Here is an 18950-nt window from a genome sequence, read left to right on the forward strand (position 1 = left end):
GCCATTTACCTTCCCGCCGGAGGGGTACCTATTTATCTACTTGCACTCTGACGTGCTTTCGAACTGCTAGGTTGGCAGGAGCAGGGACCGAGCAATGGGAGCTCACCCCGTTGTGGGGATTCGAACCGCCAGCCTACTGATCGGCAAGTCCTAGGCTCTGTGGTTTAACCCACAGTGCCACCCGTGTCCCTCTGGAAAGGTAAGTGTGGCTAAATCCCAAATGAACATGTGCCAATCAGAGAGCAGGAAAGGGCACCTCGGAATTAGGGGTCCTTGGAGCAGGGGGGGGGGCAAATGGGAGGTGGTGGACTCCCCTTCCTTGGAGGTTCTTAAGCAGAGATTGGGTGGCTATGTGCCAGGGACTTTTTAGCTGTGATTCCTGCGCTGTCGGGGGCTTGGACTAGATGACTCTTGGGGTCCCTGCCAACCCTACAGTTCTGTGAATTGTTTTCCCCGGGGCTTTCCCAGGGCCGGTGAAGGTGGGGGGTCCCTCCCAGCTCCCCCGAGCCAAGACTGGGCCTGGGGGATGCACTTTCTCCCCCCTCCCCGTCCATGTGGGGCTGGAGCCTCTTTCATGGAGTTATGCCAAGAATGTTTTCCGGGGAAGCGGAGAAGGCAGGGGAGGGGGGAACTTAATCCTCTCCAAGGGCTGCGGAAAACAGACATGCAAAGGCGGGCTTGCCAGCTCTTCGAGCGCCGGCTTTCTTCGGGAATTACCGCCCGCCGAGCCCGGTAACGCTGACAGGCCGAGCCGCGGGGCTTGGCAGCGCAGCCGGCAGAGTCTGGGAAAGGGCGGCCGCCACGCGCCGGGCAAGGCGAGACTCGACGGGGAGGACACCGGTAGCAGCGCCCCCCCCCCCGAAACCCGCTCCGGGCAGGTAATTCACAGAGAGTGGACAGAAGGAAGCCTTAAAGGGCTTCAGCCGCCCAGAGCAGCCGCCAGATGGGCGGGAATAATAATAATAATAATAATAATAATAATAATAATAATAATAATAGATAAATAAAAAAATATAATATTATTATTATTAAAATTGACAGGTGGTGTTTCTCTAGGTGAGGGGTTGGGGACTGCAATAACAAAAAAATCAGCTGTATATCAACCACTGTTTTGCAATGATATATATTGCATATAAGGAAGATCAAAAGGAGAATGTTTTTTTGGGGGGGCTTCCCACAGGGACTCTCTTCCTCTTCCTCCTCCTCCTCTCGTTCTTGCTCCTCTTCCTGGCAAAAGGGCTGCTGAGACCCCCTCTCTCTTGGGTGCCGGTGAAGGGTGTGACGTTGACGCTGCTGTGGCAAGTGCCTTTACTTAGCAGAGTGCATTCCCCTTTACACAGGAGGGGACCCCAGGGGCCATCTAGTCCGACCCCCTGCAAAGGATATAGGAGCAAGGTTGGAGGCGCAGTAGCAGGAGGTTGGGCCAGGTGACCCCAAGCTCCCAACTCTGCAGTTCAAGAATGATCTAAGCCAGTGGTTTTCAACTGGGGTGCTGTGGCCTCCTGGGGTGCCTTGAATGATGCTCAAGGGTGCCGTGGGCAACACTGGCCTCTGTCCCTCTGTCCTTCCCTCCTTCCTCTGATGCCCTCTGGGTTCAAATTCCCACTCAGCCATGAAGCTCACTGGGTGCCTTTGGAGTCAGCCTCACCTACCTCGCAAGGTCGTTGTGAGGAGGAGGAGGAGGAGGAGGAGGAGAAGAAGAAGAAGAAGAAGAAGAAGAAGAAGAAGAAGAAGAAGAAGAAGAAGAAGAAGAAGAAGAAGAGTTTGGATTTGACATCCTCCCTTTAATGAGTCTCAAAGCGGCTAACATTCTCCTTTCCCTTCCTCCCCCACAACAAACCCTCTGTGAGGTGAGTGGGGTTGAGAGACTTCAAAGAAGTGTGACTGGCCCAAGGTCACCCAGCAGCTGCATGTGGAGGAGCGGAGACGCGAACCCAGTTCACCAGATTACGAGGAGGAAATGGGGAGGAGGAAAACCATGTAAGCCACCTTGAGATCATTGGAAGATCAAGGTGGTATATCAATATAAGGTAAGGTAAAGTGGGTGGCGCTGTGGTCTAAACCACTGAGTCTGTTGAACTTGCTAATTGGAAGGTCAGCAGTTTAAATCCCCACGACGGGGTGAGCTCCAGTTGCTCTGTCCCACCTCCTGCCCACCTAGAAGTTTGAAAGCACACCAGTGCATGTAGATAAATAGGTACCACTGTGGTGCGAAGGTAAATGGCATTCCCATGCACTCTGGCTTCCATCATGGTGTCCCGTTGCACCAGAAGCGGTTTAGTCCTGCTGGCCACATGACCCGGAAAGCTGTTTGTGGACAAACGCCAGCTCCCTAGGCCTGAAAGCGAGATGAGCGCTGGAACCCCATAGTTGCCTTTGACTGGATTTAACCACCCAGGGGTTCTTTACTTTTTACCTTTATCTTTGTTATAAGAAAAAAACTGCTCTTTTTCCTTTATGGGGTACCCAAGAGCCCATATAGAGTCCTTAAGTGGGTTCCCTATTGGTAGGAGAAAATAACAGAGGCCAACCAGAGAATATTGAGAAGCAAAGTGGCTAGTAAGCCTGATCTTTATTGAACTGTTGCAAACAGTTTCCCCACTCACCACACGCAGGAGGGAGGAGGAACCCTGAACAATGGTGCCCAGGCCCTTATGTAGACTTTTCAAATTGCCCACCCTGTGGCCCAAGACCACCCCCAAAATCATCGTCACAGAAGGTGGTCGGTCTCCAGCAGAAATCCTGCCTGCCGGGATACCTGATAATGGTCACTGGTTGCATTACCTGGGCAGCCTGGCCATTCTTTTGTGATGGTCAATACTTTAGTTCCTGGATGCAGGTGACAGGCTCACCCTATTCCTACACAAATACACCCTTCAGACAGGATCCGTAAGCACAAAGACAATGGGAGGCTGCCATTTGCCTCCCTTACTGCAGAGGAAGATTTGAGGTCCTTGGGAGAACCAGAAGGGCTTCAGGATTGTTCTCCTGTGCTATTTCAGACACGTGGTTTATATGTACTCATGTATGTTTTTGCCTTGTACATTTATGACCGTATATTTTATAGATTTGAGACCTTAGAATTCTTATAGCACCTTTTATATAAATATACTAAATTAAAAACCAAACCGAATGGAGAGCTTCCATATTGGGTGTGTGTGTGTGTACCTCTGAATACCTGGGGGTGGGGAGGGGACAACAGGAGAGGGGCTGCAGCCTGAATGGTCAGCTGAGGCTTGTGCAGGAACTCAGAAGAAGGGGCAGCTGCCTTCAGATGCTCCAACGGCCCCCTTGGAAATCTGGAGGGTCCGCTGCAGTTGACACCATAGAATGGTAGAGCTGGAAGGGTTCCCGGGGGGGGGGTCATCTAGTCTAATGGGGGGGGGGGTCCCTTGGCCTATGGCTTTCTTGCAGTGGGAGGGAAGAATTCTCCTTCCTCCCCCATTCTGGATTTCTGCCCTTGCACTGTTGTCTATTAAACAGGGACTTTTCCAGATTGTCTCTTAACGAAAAGAATTGGTGGTCGGTCTGGTGCAGAAGTTAGTTTGCTCCTCTTCAGCTACATAACTGAAGAGGAATATTCCTAGGAAGCTGCCATGGACAGAGTCAGTCCGGTGACCCATCGACCTCAGCAGCGCCTGCACTGATTGGCAGCCACTCTCCAGGGTTCAGAGAGGGGGGCATTGCCAGCCCCCCTGGAGATGCCACCCAGGATGGAAATTCTGAATGCAAAGTTGATGGTCTGATCCTGCGCTGTGGAGACCCCTAGCCTGCCTGGAAGGATGTGGGGATGGTCTCCCTTTGGGAATGGGGCTGCAGGAAGAAGGAGGTGAAAGGAAAACGCAGCCCAGCTGCAGGTGGAACAGCAGGGGCCTCCGAATTCTGAGAGAGGAGCATCACCTCTCAGGAATGGCCAGGTGGGCCCAGGTCCAGGTGTGTGTGTGTGGGGGGGTTGCCACGGTGACAAGGGGATCAGGTGCTTAAGGCGCCTGTTCAGACGCTGCAACAGGGTGGCCCCCCAGCAAGGCCCGGAGCAGCCCGTGGTGCCAGGTGAGCAAGTGGCCCTCCTTTTTGGGACAGAGGAGGGCAGGGATGGGCCTGGGGGGCAGCTAGTCAAAAGATGCAAAGAGCCAGATGGCTGGATCCGACCCAAGCTCCATCTGGGCCAGTGCCTGGAAACCCCACATCCCCCAGCGGCCAACCCGATTTGTTGGAGTCCAGTGGAGGAAGCAGGGGGCTGGGCTGGGGGGGGGAGTTGTCAGCGGGAGGGGCACCTTCCCTGGGCAGCCACATTCTGGGGGAAGGAGGCCGGGATTGGCCCCCCAAGGCCTGGGGTGTCCCACCCGTCTAGTAGGACTTGGAATCCAGGAGAAAAAACTCTTGGAATAGCCTTGCCAGGGGCTCCGGGACGAACTCCCCTCTTCCCGTGTCCTTCTCTTTGCAGTTCTGCTGCGGTTCCACATCCCAGCCCCAGGGGTGAGTATTGGAGAAAACAAGAGCAGGGACTGGACCCTTCAGACCTGCCCCCCACTGTCCGGGCTCTTTGCCCCCCCCCCCACTCTGCACTCTCGGATGCAGAGAAGCCCTCTCCTCACGAGGAACTGACAGCCTGACTTTTGCATTTCAGCTGCTGGAGGATGAACAGCGCTACCTCCTGGGGGTCACCCAGAGCTGCCAGGCAGCTGAGCTCAGGGGGCTCCGAACTCTGAAGTACTCCAAGCAGTAGCTGGCCCAAGCCATTCTGGTGAGGGATGGGTGGTGTGAGGGACCCCCATGGGGAGGGAGGGGCTTTGGGGAAGGGGTTGTGCATCCCCCGGAGAGGAGGACTCTGCCGGCTTAGGGCATGGGGCTGCCATTCCCCAGGAAAGCCAAGCCTGGTCTCCAGAGACCCCCGGAAAGAGCTGACTTTCCTCCTCTGTTCTCTTCCAGGACATCTTGGGGCCCTTGGAGCACTGGGGGATTGCCGCTTGATCCTTGACCTGGACTTGAAGGCCCTTGGAGGTGAGTGGGGTCCTTGGGATGGACGGGGTTGTGGGGGGTGGGTGGGGGGCAGAACTCCAGGGGGAGCTCCGAGTGGGGAAGAGCAGGCAGGAGGGAGAAGGGGCAAGGGAGACGGGGAGGGGGCAGCGTCTAACCCTCTCCCCTTCATCTCTGCAGCATCACGAGGCCAAAGTATAACGGTGAGATGCTCAGCGCCATCCTTCACGGGACCCTGGAGGCTGTTCTTGGGGGCCCCCAAAAGGAGGAGGACAGAGAGGTATGTCCTTGGTCTGGACTTCCCTTCTTCTTCTTCCTCAAACACATGCAGAATCTATCCCAGGACTCAACCTCTTTCCTCTCTTTTCCTGCAGGAACTGAAGCGGCGCTTCCGGCTCCTGCTGGGGAGTCTCCCGATGGAAGCCCCCAATTCTGGCACCCTTCTCCAGTTGCTCAGTGTAAGCGTCCCGATGGCTCTTGTGTGCTCCCCCAACTTGCTCGGGGCTCGGGCCCTTGAGCCTGCCCTGCTGCTTTGGCCCCAACCGAGAGGCTCTTTCCTCCCGCAGGACCTCCGAGGACAGGCCCTTGGCGAAACTGGGGAGGCTCAAACACCAGCGGCCAGCAGCATTTCTCTGCTTCTGGCCGTGGCGCGGAGATTCCCCCAAGTCAGAGTAAGTACCTCGCCTTCTTCCCTTCATTTATCCCCCAGCGACCTTTATCACAGATGATGCGCTGTGTGTCCCTGGGGGCCAGGATGAGGCCAGAGGCTTTTCCTGCCCCCTTTCCTGCTGCTGCTGCCCTTCCAGCAGGGCCCGGGGAGGTCCTTTGGGTCAAGGGATTGGGCCCAAGGCAGAGGGAGGCCTGTCCTTCCATTCTCTTGCACGCATTCAGGGTGGATTTCATAGTATCACCTGACCCAGATTTTTCTTTGCAGATGACAGTAATTCGGCCAGACCTGGCCTGCTTCTGGAGGAGACTGAAAGAAGGTAAGCCCCACACCTTGGAGACAGCAAACTCCCTTGTCCCTTGTTTGCTTGAAGGTCCCTGCCTCCCAGGTTTTCTTTTTTTAAAAAAAAAGATATTTATTAAGATTTTCAAAATATTACAAAATGAAAAAAGAAAAATACAAAATAAAAATAATTAAAAACAATTCCATCTTTTCATATCTTATCTTTCATTTGCTCGTTTCCCGGACCTCCTCACACCTCCCTTTTTTGTATTCCAGTTCAATTTGTTAGTTCAGCAAATCCTTTCCCTCTTTGTTTGTCCTAGTCTTTAATCTTAAAGTATTATAACATTAAATTTTTACCTGTTAATAATCCATTTTTTCATATTCCTTTATAGCATTACAGCTAAAAACCACTTAACTTCTTATCCAACATCATTCTAACATTCATTAATTTTACAATGTTTCTGTAAATAGTCTTTAAACTTTTTCCAATCTTCTTCCACCGACTCTTCTCCCTGGTCTCGGATTCTGCCAGTCATTTCCGCCAGTTCCATATAGTCCATCACCTTCATCTGCCATTCTTCCCGGGTGGGTAGATCTTGTGTCTTCCAATACTTTGCGATAAGTATTCTTGCTGCTGTTGTGGCGTACAAATGTGCCTCCCAGGTTTTCTTGCTGGGAGTCCTGCAGGACCTGCTCCCTGCCTGGCAGGCCTTTCCCACCTAGCCTGGGAGAGCAGCGCCTGGACTGACTCTCATTTTCATTCTCTTCCATCCAGATGACATCATCATCGAAGACATGTATTCAGTGCAGACCTCGGGCTCCGCTGGACACCAGAGAGAGGCCACTGGGTAAGGAGGAAGGTGGTTTTTCTCCATTTGGTCTCATTCGGTTGGTTTTCATACCTATCTCTGGGTTATTTTCATCTTTTGGGGGGGCGGGACTGATGGGGCCAAGGGTCCAGAGGAGGGGAGATGTATAGGATCACCAAATTCTTGTCCACTTGCGAAGACTTCTGAATCTGCAGCTCCTGGAACTCAAAGTGGAAATCTAGAGGAATGAGAACCGATTGGTGAAAAGAGGGAAAAGAACTGGAATAGAAAGAGGATGGAGAGCAGCCGTCTGACTGATGAAACACCCTTGTTAGAAGGAGAAGGCATTTCTTTGGCTAAAGAGGAAGTGTAGAGATGCAAAGATCCACAGGATGGTCCTGAGAAGATTCCCTCGTTGGAAGGAGAAGAAATCTCTCAGACTAAAGGAGGGCTGTACAAATATAAAGAACAACGAGGAGAGCAGAAATGTAAGGAGACCCTTGATGGCACTGAGAAGACAGCCCTGCGACTGTTGGGAGAATATGAAATGGGGGAAGAATGGCAAAATCCCAGGTATATGGACACTATCCCTAAAATATTGCTGAAGGAACCTGCTGGCTCTGTTTGGCTATCCCAGTTGGCCAAAGAGGCACCCATCCAGAGTGGCTTTCGTTGTATCATCTGACCTGGATTTTTCTTTCCTCTGCAGAAGACAGCAGTTCAGCCGGAGCTGGCCTGCTTCTGGCCAAGTCCAAAAGGTGGTGAGCCCCACACCTTGGGGACAGCGAAGTCCCTTCTCCCTTGTTTGCTTGAAGGTCTGTACCCAAGACTCACCTCTCAGGTCTTCTTGCTGGGAGTCCTGCAGGACCTGCTCCCTGCCTGGCAGGCCCTTCCCACCTGGTGTTCCTGAAGAGGATCAGCACAGAGAGGTCTGTCATTTGTCTGGACTTGTCTTTGCAAGGCTCTTGCAGAATTCCAGTCAGGACTCTACCTCTCTTCTCTCTTCTTTTTCCACGGGAACTGAAGGGGCACTTCCAGCGCCTGCTGGGGGGTCTCCACTTTGGACATGGGCAGCGCAATCGTCCACACAACTTTCCAGGCCATCCTAGAAGAAAAGAATAAGGAGGACAGGGAGGTATGAACTTAGTCTTGACTTCTCTTGGCTTTTCTTGTCCCAGGTCATTGAGAGTTGCCAGGAAGTTGCGTTGAGAGGCTTCAGGGCCATTCAGACCTTCGAGCCTCTGGCTGCAGAGGCCATTCTGGTTGTGTGAGGGACCCCCGCAGGGAGGTGGGTGGGAGGGTCAGGGATGGGCAAGCCAAGCTTGGAGTTGGGGCCATCATCCTGACTTTGTTCTCTCCCAGGACCTCCGTGATGATTTTAACAAGTGCCCCCTAGTCCTTGACTTGGCCCTGGAGGCCCTTTTCCAGTGGAGGTGAGTTGTGTCTTTTGAATGAACGTGGTTGTGGTGGAGAGAAGCTCAGGGTGGGAAGAGCAGGCAGGAGGGGGCAAGGGGGACTCAGAGGAGGCAGCGTCTAAGCCTCTCACCTCCATCTCTTCAGCTCCATGACCTCTGCAGTCCAATAGTCCCCAGGACGTTTGAGGTACTCCTGGAGGAAGGAAAGGAGGTGGACAGGAAGATTTGTCGTTAATTTTCACTCCTCTTGACATGGCTCTTTCTTCTTCCTCACACATTTCCACAATTGCACCCAGGACTCAAAATCTCTTCTCTCTTTCCCTCCTTGCCCTCCGTAGACCTGCTGCCTTGAACATGGGCATCTGCCACAGGAATTGAAGCAGCACTTCCACCATCTGCTCTGATAGAGACCCCCAACGCTTTGCACCTCCTCCTGCTTAATGTAAGTGTCCTGATGGCATCAGAGATGATAAAGGAGTGCCAGGGACTCTGTGGTGAGGGCAATGGAGGGCCGCTTTGGCCCAGACTGGCCCCTGACTCGGAGACGCTCTTTCCTCCCGCAGGACCTCCAATGTTACACCCTAGAGGAAAGTGGGGAGCCAAAAAACCTGGCATCCAGCAGCATCTCTTCGCTGCTGGCCTTTGCCCAAAGGTTCCCCCATCTCAGAGCAAGTAGCTCTCCTTCATGGATTCAGTCCTTTGAACACTTCCATCTCCCCAAGAGGCTCCCAAGGCTACTCATCCTCTGCAGCTGATAACGGACCTAACTGGAAAAAAACGGCTTACTCTTCTGATGACATCAGCGAATTCTAGACCATTGGAATGTTCAGGGTGGCAGGAGAGGGTATATTGCTTATTAGTATCCTTCCTAACTTGCGCTAGCAAGTTCCTTCACTTGGCAGAGTGCATTCCCCTTTTGCTGTTGTTTAGTCGTTTAGTCGTGTCCAACTCTTCGTGACCCCCTGGACCAGAGCAGTTTGGTCAAACTCATGTTCCTAGCTTCGAGAAGACTGTCCCACCATCTCGTCCCCTTCTCCTTGCGCCTTCCATCTTTCCCAACATCAGGGTCTTTTCCAGGGAGTCTTCTCTTCTCCTGAGGTGGCCAAAGTCTTGGAGCCTCAGCTTCACGATCTGTCCTTCCAGTGAGCACTCAGGGCTGATTTCCTTCAGAATGGAGAGGTTTGATCTTCTTGCAGTCCATGGGACTCTCAAGAGTCTCCTCCAACACCATAATTCAAAAGTATCAATTCTTCAGCGATCATCCTTCTTTATGGTCCAGCACTCACTTCCATACATCACTACTGGGAAAACCATAGCTTTTACTATACGGACCTTTGTTGGCAAGGTGACGTCTCTACTTCTCAAGATGCTGTCTAGGCCTGTCATTGCCCTTCTCCCAAGAAGCAGGCATCTTTTAATTTTGTGGCTGCTGTCACCATCTGCAGTGATCATGGAGCCCAAGAAGGTAAAATCTGTCACTGCCTCTATTTCTTCCCCTTCTATTTGCCAGGAGGTGATGGGACCAGTGGCCACGATCTTCATTTTTTTGATGTTGAGGCATTCCCCTTTACACAGCAGAAAACTAGCTGCAAAGTCATGTGAGTTTTTTAAGACAATATGCAATTCCATCTGTCTTGTACAGATTGAAATGTGTTGTAATATTTTCCTGGTAAGTTCCCTTGAATTCCTCCTAAAATAATAAAGACACTACACTCTTATTCATAAGCAATAAAAAGAAAGTTTACTCATGATCAGGCAGAGCACAGTGTAATCCCTGAAGGCAGGCTTAAGGCTGAAAGTTACAAGCATATACAAACAGGTTTACCCCATAAGGGGGATTTACCTAGTGACTGCAGGCTAGCAGTTTGGGAATTTCGCAGGACGAAAGGAAGATGGAAAAGAGAGAGAGTGGCAGCATGCCTTGTCCTTTGACCAGGTCTGGAAAGGTCACGCCCACCCACTGGTCACAGGCCAGGAGGAACAGGAAGCTTCGACTGGCTGGACCGAACATTCCCTTGCATGTCCACTCTAGCAAAACAAGGAATGTTGTATTTGACTGCTCCCAGTGGGTTACATCCCACAGCTGCCCCGCTCCCAAGGGATCCCTCTGCTGTTCACAAGCCCCCTTAGAGAAGCTCCAGCTCTGCTTCTCAGCATCCCTCTCCTGCCTTTTCCTTTGTCCCAAGGATGGAAGACAAAGGCTCCCTCCCCAAGGAATGTGGAGCCTGCAACCCAAAAGGGGGAGGCCTGTTTCTGGTGCTGAGCAAAAGGGGGTGAGTCAGGCCAGGCCCAGGGGAGGCTGATCCGTCGGGGCAGATGGGGCACCCCCCCAAGCTCAGGTGGCCCTTGGCCAGCCCCCACTTGCCTGCCCTCTTGCTTGTGCCTATTCCGGGGGCGGCTCTGACTCTCCTGTCATGAGCTGGTTGGACACAGAGGAATGGGGGGGGCGACCAGCTGGGGAACCATCAAGGGAAGAAGGCTCACAGCCTGGGAAGCGATGGTGGGACAACGATCAGTAGTCAGAGGGAGAAGAGGGAAAGGACTGGGAAGAGGAGGTGGTGTAAGCTGAAGAGTGAACAGGGCGTAGTGAGCAGGGAGAGGCTGTGGCAGAGAGCAGTGCAGACTCAGAGGCTGAGGCAGGAGAGGAGGGAGGCAGAGAGGAGTCCGGCTGGGAAGAGTCAATGGTGTCTTCCCCTTTGTGCTGGTCCCGGGGGTTACCCGAGAGGCGAGGTCCAAGGTCAAAGATGCAATGTGGAGGCAGTCCGTAGTAGCTGAAGCTGGGTGAAGGCAGGGAATCGGGTGAAGTCAGGAACCGGCTTGCAAGCAGGGAGCCAGGGTGGGTCAGAAGCTCAGGCAGGAAAGCAGGACAGGGTTCAAACAGGAACTAGCAACCAACAATTGCTCCCGCAGCTTGGGACTGGGGCTGGCTGACTTTTATCTGCCCCGAGGCATAGGGCGGCCCCAATCCTCTGGTGACTCGCCTCTCCTGGCCTGGAGGTGAGCACTCCTCCTGCGAGAACTTAGTTCCCTCCGCCTCTCTGCCCTGAGCCTCTGCAGCTCAGGAAAGGCTGGGGGGGTTCCCGGACCCAGAGGCAACTTCAGCTTCCCCTGACGGGGCTGAGAGTGGAGCACATGCAGGCAATGGATCCTCCATCACCTCAGGAGCCAGAGCAGACTCAGCTGGTGCCTGCACCTGAGGATCCAGCACAGGTGAGGACCCTTCAGGTTCAAGCCCCAGCCCCAGCTCAGCCGGTCCTGGAGGCGGGGACTCCTGTGCAGGCTGGGATCCCTCAGGTTCAGCATCTGAGTCCGAATCCCAGGCCATCACACCCCTCCTGCTGCGGCAAGCTCCCCTCCCACCGGGTCTCCGAGAAGCGGAAGAGGAATGAAATGGGAGGAGCAAAGGCAGGCTGGATGTAGGCGGAGTGTCCTGAATGCACCAGCTCCCAGGGAAGATTTACAGGCAGCTGGAAAAAGCAGGCAGGAAGAGAGGGTTAAACGCAAGACTGGATGAGCATAGCTGAGAGTCTGGTCCCCAACCCTTAGGAATGCCGACTGATAACAGCTCTGATGGCAGCCAGCCAGCAGTTTGTCAGCCAACCAGTGAAGTTCCAACTACAGAGACTGAAATTGGTCATAGCCCAGAGTATGGGAACGACCACGGATGTTCATTGTCCGGAAATGAGGAAAGGGAGGGAGCTGACCCCCTTAGTCCAAGGTCTAGGCATATAGGGGGTCTTCAAGACAGAACATGCCACAAGAGGGGAGTGGGCTGCTTTGGGCTCCACTGGAAGAAGCCTCCTTGGTAGGGACATCTTTGATTTATGGACGGACCGCTGCGCTTGCCGCTCCAGTTGAACTCTGTTTGTGTTTTTTTACAATAAATCTTCTTTCCAATTAACCAGGCTCGTTTGTTATCAAGACTCCCTGACACGCAGCCTCCGATTGCTTGGCAAAAGCACTGGAGAGGAGGGGAGTTAGATGGCTGAACGTTCGGCCTCAGCAACTGTCAGTCTCGGCTATTGTCAGAAGGATTCCAATTCATGGTCGCTTCCACCGCACACCTGAACACCCCTCTCTCCCCCCAGAAAGAGAGTGGATGATTTGGGAAGGTGAGGAGATGATGGGGGGTGGCTCACCCCAGGACATAAAAGAAGCCTCTGGCAAAGGGAAGACTTGAAGCAAGATAGATGTCCCACATGGAGGCCCAGCAGACACTCTGCCAAACGGAACATGGGGCTTTTCCTAGGATGGGGAACAGGATTCTCTCCTCCTCCTCCTCCTCCTCCTCCTCCTCCTCCTCCTCCTCTTCCTCTTCCTCCATCCTCCTCTTCCTCCTCCTCCTCTTCATCTTCTTCTTCCTCTTCCTCCTCCTCTTCCTCCATCCTCCTCTTCCTCCTCCTCCTCTTCCTCCTCCTCCTCCTCTTCTTCTCCTCCTCCTCTTCTTCTTCTTCTTCCTCCTCCTCCTCCTCCTCCTCCTCTTCCTCCATCCTCCTCCTCCTCTTCTTCTTCTTCTTCTTCCTCCTCCTCCTCCTTCTCTTCTTCTTCTTCTTCCTCTTCCTCTTCCTCCTCCTCTTCCTCCTCCTCTTCCTCCTCCTCATGAAGGGCCTAAAATCCCAGGAGCCAAGCTTGGGTGGGTGGGTGGGTGAGGGGGCTGACAGACCGTCCTGGCCTCCCCATGGCCTCCTCCTTCCCTTCCCACCCTTTCCTCCCTCTCTTTCCTTCCAGGTCCCCTCTGGGAGGCCTGTCAGGAGAGGGAACTTCAGCCCCATGGAGAGGCAAATGGAATCTAGCAGCCCCCCAAGCGACTCGCCCCCCTCCGCTGCCTGCCAGCCCCACATTATTAATGAATTGCCTGTTTATTTGTGACCTGCGCTGGTGACCCATGAATCGATGGATGAGCCTCCGGGGAACTCTGGGGTCACGCGCTGCCTTCAGCCAGGCCAGGGATGGAGACTCCCAGGAGATGAAAAAGGCCTTGGATGCTAGATGCAGGGCTCTGGCTAAGGAAGGCCCCAATCCCGGGTGCAGTTTGGCACATGGCGGCCTGGAGCATATTATTATTATTATTATTATTATTATTATTATTATTATTATTATTATCCAAGGTGGCTTTGTTCTGCAATGCTTCTGAATCCCAGTTGCTGGAAACCACAGGAGGAGAGCATTGCTTCCATGCTCAGATCCTGCTAGCGGGTTTCCCACTGGGGCATCTGGTTGGCCACTGGGAGAAGAAGCGGCTGGACTAGATGAGCCCCCTTTGGCCTGATCCAGCGGCCTCTTCCCATCTTCTTCAACAGCACTTTTTGGGCGCAGAGCCAGTGTCGGCCAAAGTGCAGCCCAGTGGTGCTGGCTCCCAGACACACTTCCTTCCTATATTTGGGAAGATGTGACGGCCTGCAGCTGCGCTCAGGAGACAGCTTGGTGGGCAGTGGCCAAGGCAGACGGCCACCCCCCTCGCCCCCGGCACGCTCCCTTTCCGGCCCAACGTGCCTCGAGTGCTTTTGAGGGTGGCGAGGAGAAGTGTGGCCTTTGCAACCCTGGAGCAGCTGCCTGCCTTGCGCCAGGTCCCCCATGCGGCAGTGGCAGGAGCAGGTGCCCACGTGGCCCACGTTCTGTCCCTGGAGTCTCCTTTGGTATTTGCCAAGCAGCCTTGGCAGGGCCTCCTCACCACTCAGGGGCACGGAGAAAGCTATAAGCCTTCCCTTCCCGCCTATCGGGTTTCTGCCCCACTGACAGAGGCAGCACATTCATTCCTGGGCGGGGGAAGAGGAGCTCCCCTCCTGCCTCTCCCCCCCCCCCCGCACCCATGACAGCCCCCCAGGGGGCAGGAACAGAAGGAGGGACTCTCCCTTCCATCCTCCGAGAGCCTCCAGCCAAAATGGGAGGCAAGAGGCAGGAAGCCTGGAGAGGAGCAGAGGAGGTTTTTGCCTTATTCTGAGTCGGGGCCCTGCCCCCCCCCCATCTCAGGGCTGCCTAGGGTTTTGTGGGGGCACCCCTTGGGTTCCATAAACTCCCTCACCTATAAAAAGCATTATTCAGAACAGTGGTTTGCAAGACCCACCGATTCAGAACGGTGACAATAATTGCACATTTATTAAAAATCCATAGAATCCCAGAATTGTGGAATTGGGTCCTCTAGCCCGACACCCCTGCAGTGCAGGAAGAATATTTAGTTTAATTAATTCCACAAAGTGGAATTGATCCAGCAATACAGCTTTTCAAAGTCTGCTAGTCATTTACACCTCCTGCTGCCCTCTTGCCTTGTACTGCCCCCCCCAAAGGAATCCCCCCCCCCAAGAAGCGCCACTCCCTTTGGAGTCCACTGGCCTAGACTTGGGGTTTCAGGAAGGAGAGATTCCCAGTCGTATCTGGAGACGCTGCCAGGGATACTGGGATGGCTCAATCAGCAGAACAAGAGAGACAATCGCAAGGTTGTGGGTTAGAGACCTGGGTTGGGCAAAAGAGTCCTGCACTGCAGGGGGTTGGTCTAGATGACCCTCAGGGTACCTTCCAACTCTCCAGATTCAGCCTGGAGCCTTCTGCATGCAGTGGTGTAGCATGGGTTGCCAGCGCCCGGGGCCGTGCGGAGGTGGGTGGGGTGGAGGGAAACCCACAGAGTGCGCATGAGCATTCAACTGTCTAATGGCGTCTGGGTCACCCAGGAGATTGCAGCCACAGAGAAAGACGAGTTGTTCCATTGTCAGGAGAGGCCGCTTCCTGGTTCGCATGGATAAGTCGTTTTCAACGGTGCCCAGCGACAGAAACATGCAGCCCAGGGTCCTGACATTTTTGTGCCCCTTAGAATCTTGTGCCTGGGGCAACCACCCTGAGGCCCACCCCACCCTATGCCACTGTGCTCTACTCACAGAGCCCCAACCCTGGACTGGTTTTCCTTTTGCACCAGGTCACTGGGGTGGGGCAGCTGCATTGCTGCAGAATCCGGGGGGGGGGCAGTGGGGGCTTCCTTGAAAGCTCCTCCTCCCTGCTTTCTGGATGTGGGAAGGAAGTGAAGATGCCAGGGAGAAGGACCCTGGCATGGAAAGGCCCTTTGCCCGGTGCTTAGGTGGCGCATCTCGTCAGGTCCTTTGCAGAATAAAGTGGCTGCAAACTCCCCTACGATCGGAGGAGCCGCCTCTCCCTGCTGCAGCCATCAGGGCCCAAAAGGCTTCGTTTTTGAACAGTCACAGTGACAAATGTCCAGTGGGGGGCACTGAGGCAGGCATTTGCATACAATTTGCATTTGCGAAAGTATATGCATAGATCCAAATGTAGGTTTCAAATGTCACGGAAGGCCAAGCAGCTCTTTCCCTATCCAATTATCCACAGGTAATTCTTTTTTGAAAAAGAAATCATATTGGTTCCTCTTCCATTTGTTTGACCCCCACTAAATCCCCAGCAGATCCTGCGCAAAAGCAATTCAATTCCCCTTCTGTGCCCCTAATTCATTACGCCCCACCCCAAAATTCATGTCTAGATCAAGTCAAATTAATTTAATTTCTCCAGATTTAATTCTCCCAGCATCTTCCTTCCCTCTTTCTTTCTTTCTTTCTTTCTTTCTTTCTCTCTTTCTTTCTCTCTTTCTCTCTTTCTCTCTTCCTCCCTCCCTCCCTTCCTTCCTTCCTTCCTTGTACTGCTTGATTGTCAGAAAACTTCTAAGGGGTTTATCAAAACACAATCCTTTCATTTTCACTCAAATTATCCACCCAGCAGCACTTGGGAGAAGATTTGTCCCCCTTTCCTCACCCCCCCACCCCAGAATGGTTCACACATGCGGAGATTCCTGCATTGCAGGGGTTGGACTAGATGACCCTCGGGTTCCCTTCCACCTCTACACTTCTAGGATTCCATCCTCCCTCCGTGGAGCAGAGGCCCTGACTGTGCAAGATGCCGGGGTCTCCAAAGGCTCGAGTCCCCGTCCCGTGGGGCTGGCCCCCTAGAAACCGACACCCTGCCTGGGGCATGCCTTGCCCTCAGCTGTTAATCCCGTCTGCATTGACGCTGCCCAGGATATCGTCTTGCCGCTGATCCCTGCTTACCCAGCAAATTGCTGAGATGACCACGGCCGCCCTGAGCCCCCCACGGCCCGTCTCGGGTTCGAGTCACCTGCTGTCTCAAGGCGGCCAAGGAACTTGTCCCAGGAGCCGCCCGGCACGCTTGCCTGAAGCCAGCAGGGAGGTCAGCAAGCAGCTGGCAGGTCCCATCCAGGGAAGGAGCTCGGCTTCCCAGCTGAGCGGCTGCTGGCGCCCAGCACCCTGAGCAGCCTGGACAGGATGGGTGCCGGCCGCTCCCAAGGGCTCTCTGGAAGTCAGGCCTGCAGATGCCTCCTTCAGATGGGAGGCTGGTAGACGCCCAGGGAAGATGAATGCTGGAAGGTGGAGGACAGAGAAAAGGAAGGACTTCTTCACAAGGCACAAGGTTTTTATTATTATTATTTAAATATTTTTGTTGTTGTTGTTGTTTAGTCGTTTAGTCGTGTCCACCTCTTCGTGAGCCCCTGGACCAGAGCATGCCAGGCACTCCTGTCTTCCACTGCCTCCCGCAGTTTGGTCAAACTCATGCTGGTAGCTTCGAGAACACTGTCCAACCATCTCATCCTCTGTCTTCCCCTTCTCCTTGTGCCCGCCATCTTTCCCAACATCAGGGTCTTTTCCAGGGAGTCTTCTCTTCTCATGAGGTGGCCAAAGTCTTGGAGCCTCAGCTTCAGGATCTGTCCTTCCAGTGAGCACTCAGGGCTGATTTCCTTCAGAATGGAGAGGTTTGATCTTCTTGCAGTCCATGGGACTCTCAAGAGTCTCCTCCAGCACCAGAATTCAAAAGCATCCATTCTTCTGCAATCAGCCTTCTTTATGGTCCAGCTCTCACTTCCAAACCAGGTTCAAATCCCTCACTTGGCTGTGGAGCCCTCTGGGCGACCTTGGTCACCGCCTCTCAGCCTAACCTACCTCTCAGGGTTGTTGTGGGAATAAAATTGGGAGGAGAAGCATGCAGGCCACCTTAAACTCCCTGGAGGAAAAGTGGGGTGTACTGTGTGCACGTAATCAATCAATGTGAAAAGCACATCATGAGGGAGACCCCCCCCCTGCTCCTGCCTCCCAGAGCCTGGCCTTCATGGGCTCTTTCTAAATTCCCAGGCACGCCTCCTCCACCCCCTTCCCCCCTTCCTCTCATTCATAGAATCCTAGAATCCTAGAGCTGGAAGGCTCATCCAGCCCAACCCCTTGCAAGGTCAGGGCCTCCTGCCTGGTGGCCCCAGGTGCTCCATGAATGGTGAACAAGGGCCCAGGCATCTTCCAAATCTGGGCAGGAGGACTCCCAACAGCAAGCCAGCAAGGAAGCAGGAATACAGCCACGAGCGAGACGATATCAGAGCACTCTGGACTGAAATGAGTCATGAGTATTAATCATCCCATGGCAGCGTTGACTGGAATCCTCCTTTAGCTGTCCAGGAAAGGAGCTGCCTTTGGCAGGTTGGGGGGGGGGGGACTGGGGACTATTTAGGAGAAAGAAGGAAAGGGAGTCAGCCAAATACCTTCAGGCGGTTCTGCAATCAGCTCTGAGCATTTGGGAATCGTAGAACAGTAGAGTTCTATGCAGGAATCACGTCTATTCCCAGTATAGAAATTGCCACTCCCACGACCTGCAGCTTTCCAAACTGGCTGTTGTGGGTGCGCTTAAGGAAGATGGGGGAGGGGGGCAGCCAAAGAGCCAGAGCTCAGGGACCGGCAAGCAGGGCTGCCTGGGGCTGAGTGTGCGCATTTCGACACAGGTGTGTGACAGATTTCGGGAAGAGCCTTGGCTCTCATTGCAAACCCAAAAGGGGAGAATGGTGGAGAAAAGGGATTTGCTCCCGGGTTCCCCAACCTGGGCATCTGGTTGGCTCCTGTGAGAACAGGATTCTGGAGGAGATGGGCCCTGGGCCTGATCCGGCAGATGCTCTTCTGATGCTCTGGGGCCTGCGGCTTCTTCCACTGAGATAAGAGGCTGGTGGGCTTTGCCTGACTCCGCCTTTATCCGATGTCCCTGTGTTTATGGAGTCTGCCTCCCCCACTTCCCAGTCCATTAACATTTCCCATGGACCAGGTAAGTGGGGCTTCCTCCCTTATCAGGGCCCAGATGAAGGCGAGGGAGCAGCAGGGTCGCATCCTGGGCAGACTCCAGTGGCACAAAGCATTGCCCTGTGGCATTGATGGGTGCTCAGCCACACCTCGGACCTTTCTTAAATCTCGTAAAGGCATTCTGGTCTAGCAGCTTGGGCAAACGTGCACTACTAACTGTGCCTAATGCACCTAGTTAACCTTTGGAACTCACTCCCACAGGAGACAGGTATGACCACCGACTCAGAGGGCTTTAAAAGGCTATTGATGGCTACGAGCCACAATGGCTATGGTCCACCTGCGTGGTCAGAGACAGCAATGCCCCTGAATATCTGTTTCTGGGAGGGGGCTCTGGGGCTCAAATATGGCTTGCCGGTTTCCCTTGGGGACACCTGGTTGGTCACAGGGAGAACAAGAGGCTGAGCTAGGTGTGCCATGGGCCTGATCCAGGAGATGCTCTTCTTAAAAGGAGTAGTGATGAGCAGAGAGGACCAAGCCATTTGCCCATCCTCCTTCTCTCTCTCTCTCTTCCAAAGGAACCCCCACATTCCCCCAAACCCCCACAAGATGCCAGCTGCCAGATCTATTGTTCCCTTTGCCAAAGCCCTCTCTACCCAACGTGGCCGTGGGACTTTTCGGAGCAGAGATGGAGGCCCTTGTTGATGTTCCCTAGGAATACATGAATGAACCCCTTTTTCCA

The 18950-nt window shown here is 53.8% G+C and overlaps 1 protein-coding gene across 13 annotated transcripts; it reads left to right on the forward strand.

Annotated features, from left to right (window-relative positions):
• The first annotated feature begins 287 nt into the window (after nucleotides 1-287).
• LOC114594727 (uncharacterized) lies at nucleotides 288-15693 on the forward strand. Of its 13 annotated transcripts, none has more exons than XM_077929576.1 (14): nucleotides 288-3917; nucleotides 4445-4476; nucleotides 4628-4744; nucleotides 4930-5001; nucleotides 5158-5257; nucleotides 5352-5435; nucleotides 5544-5648; nucleotides 5912-5963; nucleotides 6705-6777; nucleotides 7448-7873; nucleotides 8101-8171; nucleotides 8492-9751; nucleotides 12059-12265; nucleotides 12882-15693. In XM_077929576.1, the coding sequence occupies exons 5-10, from the start codon at nucleotides 5186-5188 to the stop codon at nucleotides 7845-7847; spliced, it is 786 nt and encodes a 261-aa protein (XP_077785702.1). In that variant the 5' UTR covers nucleotides 288-3917; nucleotides 4445-4476; nucleotides 4628-4744; nucleotides 4930-5001; nucleotides 5158-5185; the 3' UTR covers nucleotides 7848-7873; nucleotides 8101-8171; nucleotides 8492-9751; nucleotides 12059-12265; nucleotides 12882-15693. The 13 variants fall into 13 exon arrangements, with proteins under 13 accessions (XP_077785702.1, XP_077785708.1, XP_077785705.1 ...); XM_077929579.1 differs by lacking the exon at nucleotides 288-3917 and having other exon boundaries at nucleotides 4252-4476; nucleotides 7448-7667; nucleotides 7765-7873; XM_077929581.1 differs by lacking the exons at nucleotides 288-3917; nucleotides 8101-8171 and having other exon boundaries at nucleotides 4252-4476; nucleotides 7448-7667; nucleotides 7765-7873; nucleotides 8492-8595; nucleotides 9664-9751.
• The last annotated feature ends 3257 nt before the right edge of the window (nucleotides 15694-18950 follow it).

The sequence above is a fragment of the Podarcis muralis genome, chromosome 6, assembly GCF_964188315.1.
Source record: "Podarcis muralis chromosome 6, rPodMur119.hap1.1, whole genome shotgun sequence".
NCBI classification, from domain to species: Eukaryota; Metazoa; Chordata; class Lepidosauria; order Squamata; family Lacertidae; genus Podarcis; species Podarcis muralis.

Coding starts and splice junctions, on each gene's coding strand:
- LOC114594727 (XM_077929576.1), top strand. CDS start 5,186: ATGCTCAGCGCCATCCTTCACGGGACCCTGGAGGCTGTTCTTGGGGGC. Junction 5,649..5,911: donor GGAGATTCCCCCAAGTCAGA/GTAAGTACCTCG, acceptor TTTTCTTTGCAG/ATGACAGTAATTCGGCCAGA. Junction 6,778..7,447: donor CACCAGAGAGAGGCCACTGG/GTAAGGAGGAAG, acceptor TTTCCTCTGCAG/AAGACAGCAGTTCAGCCGGA.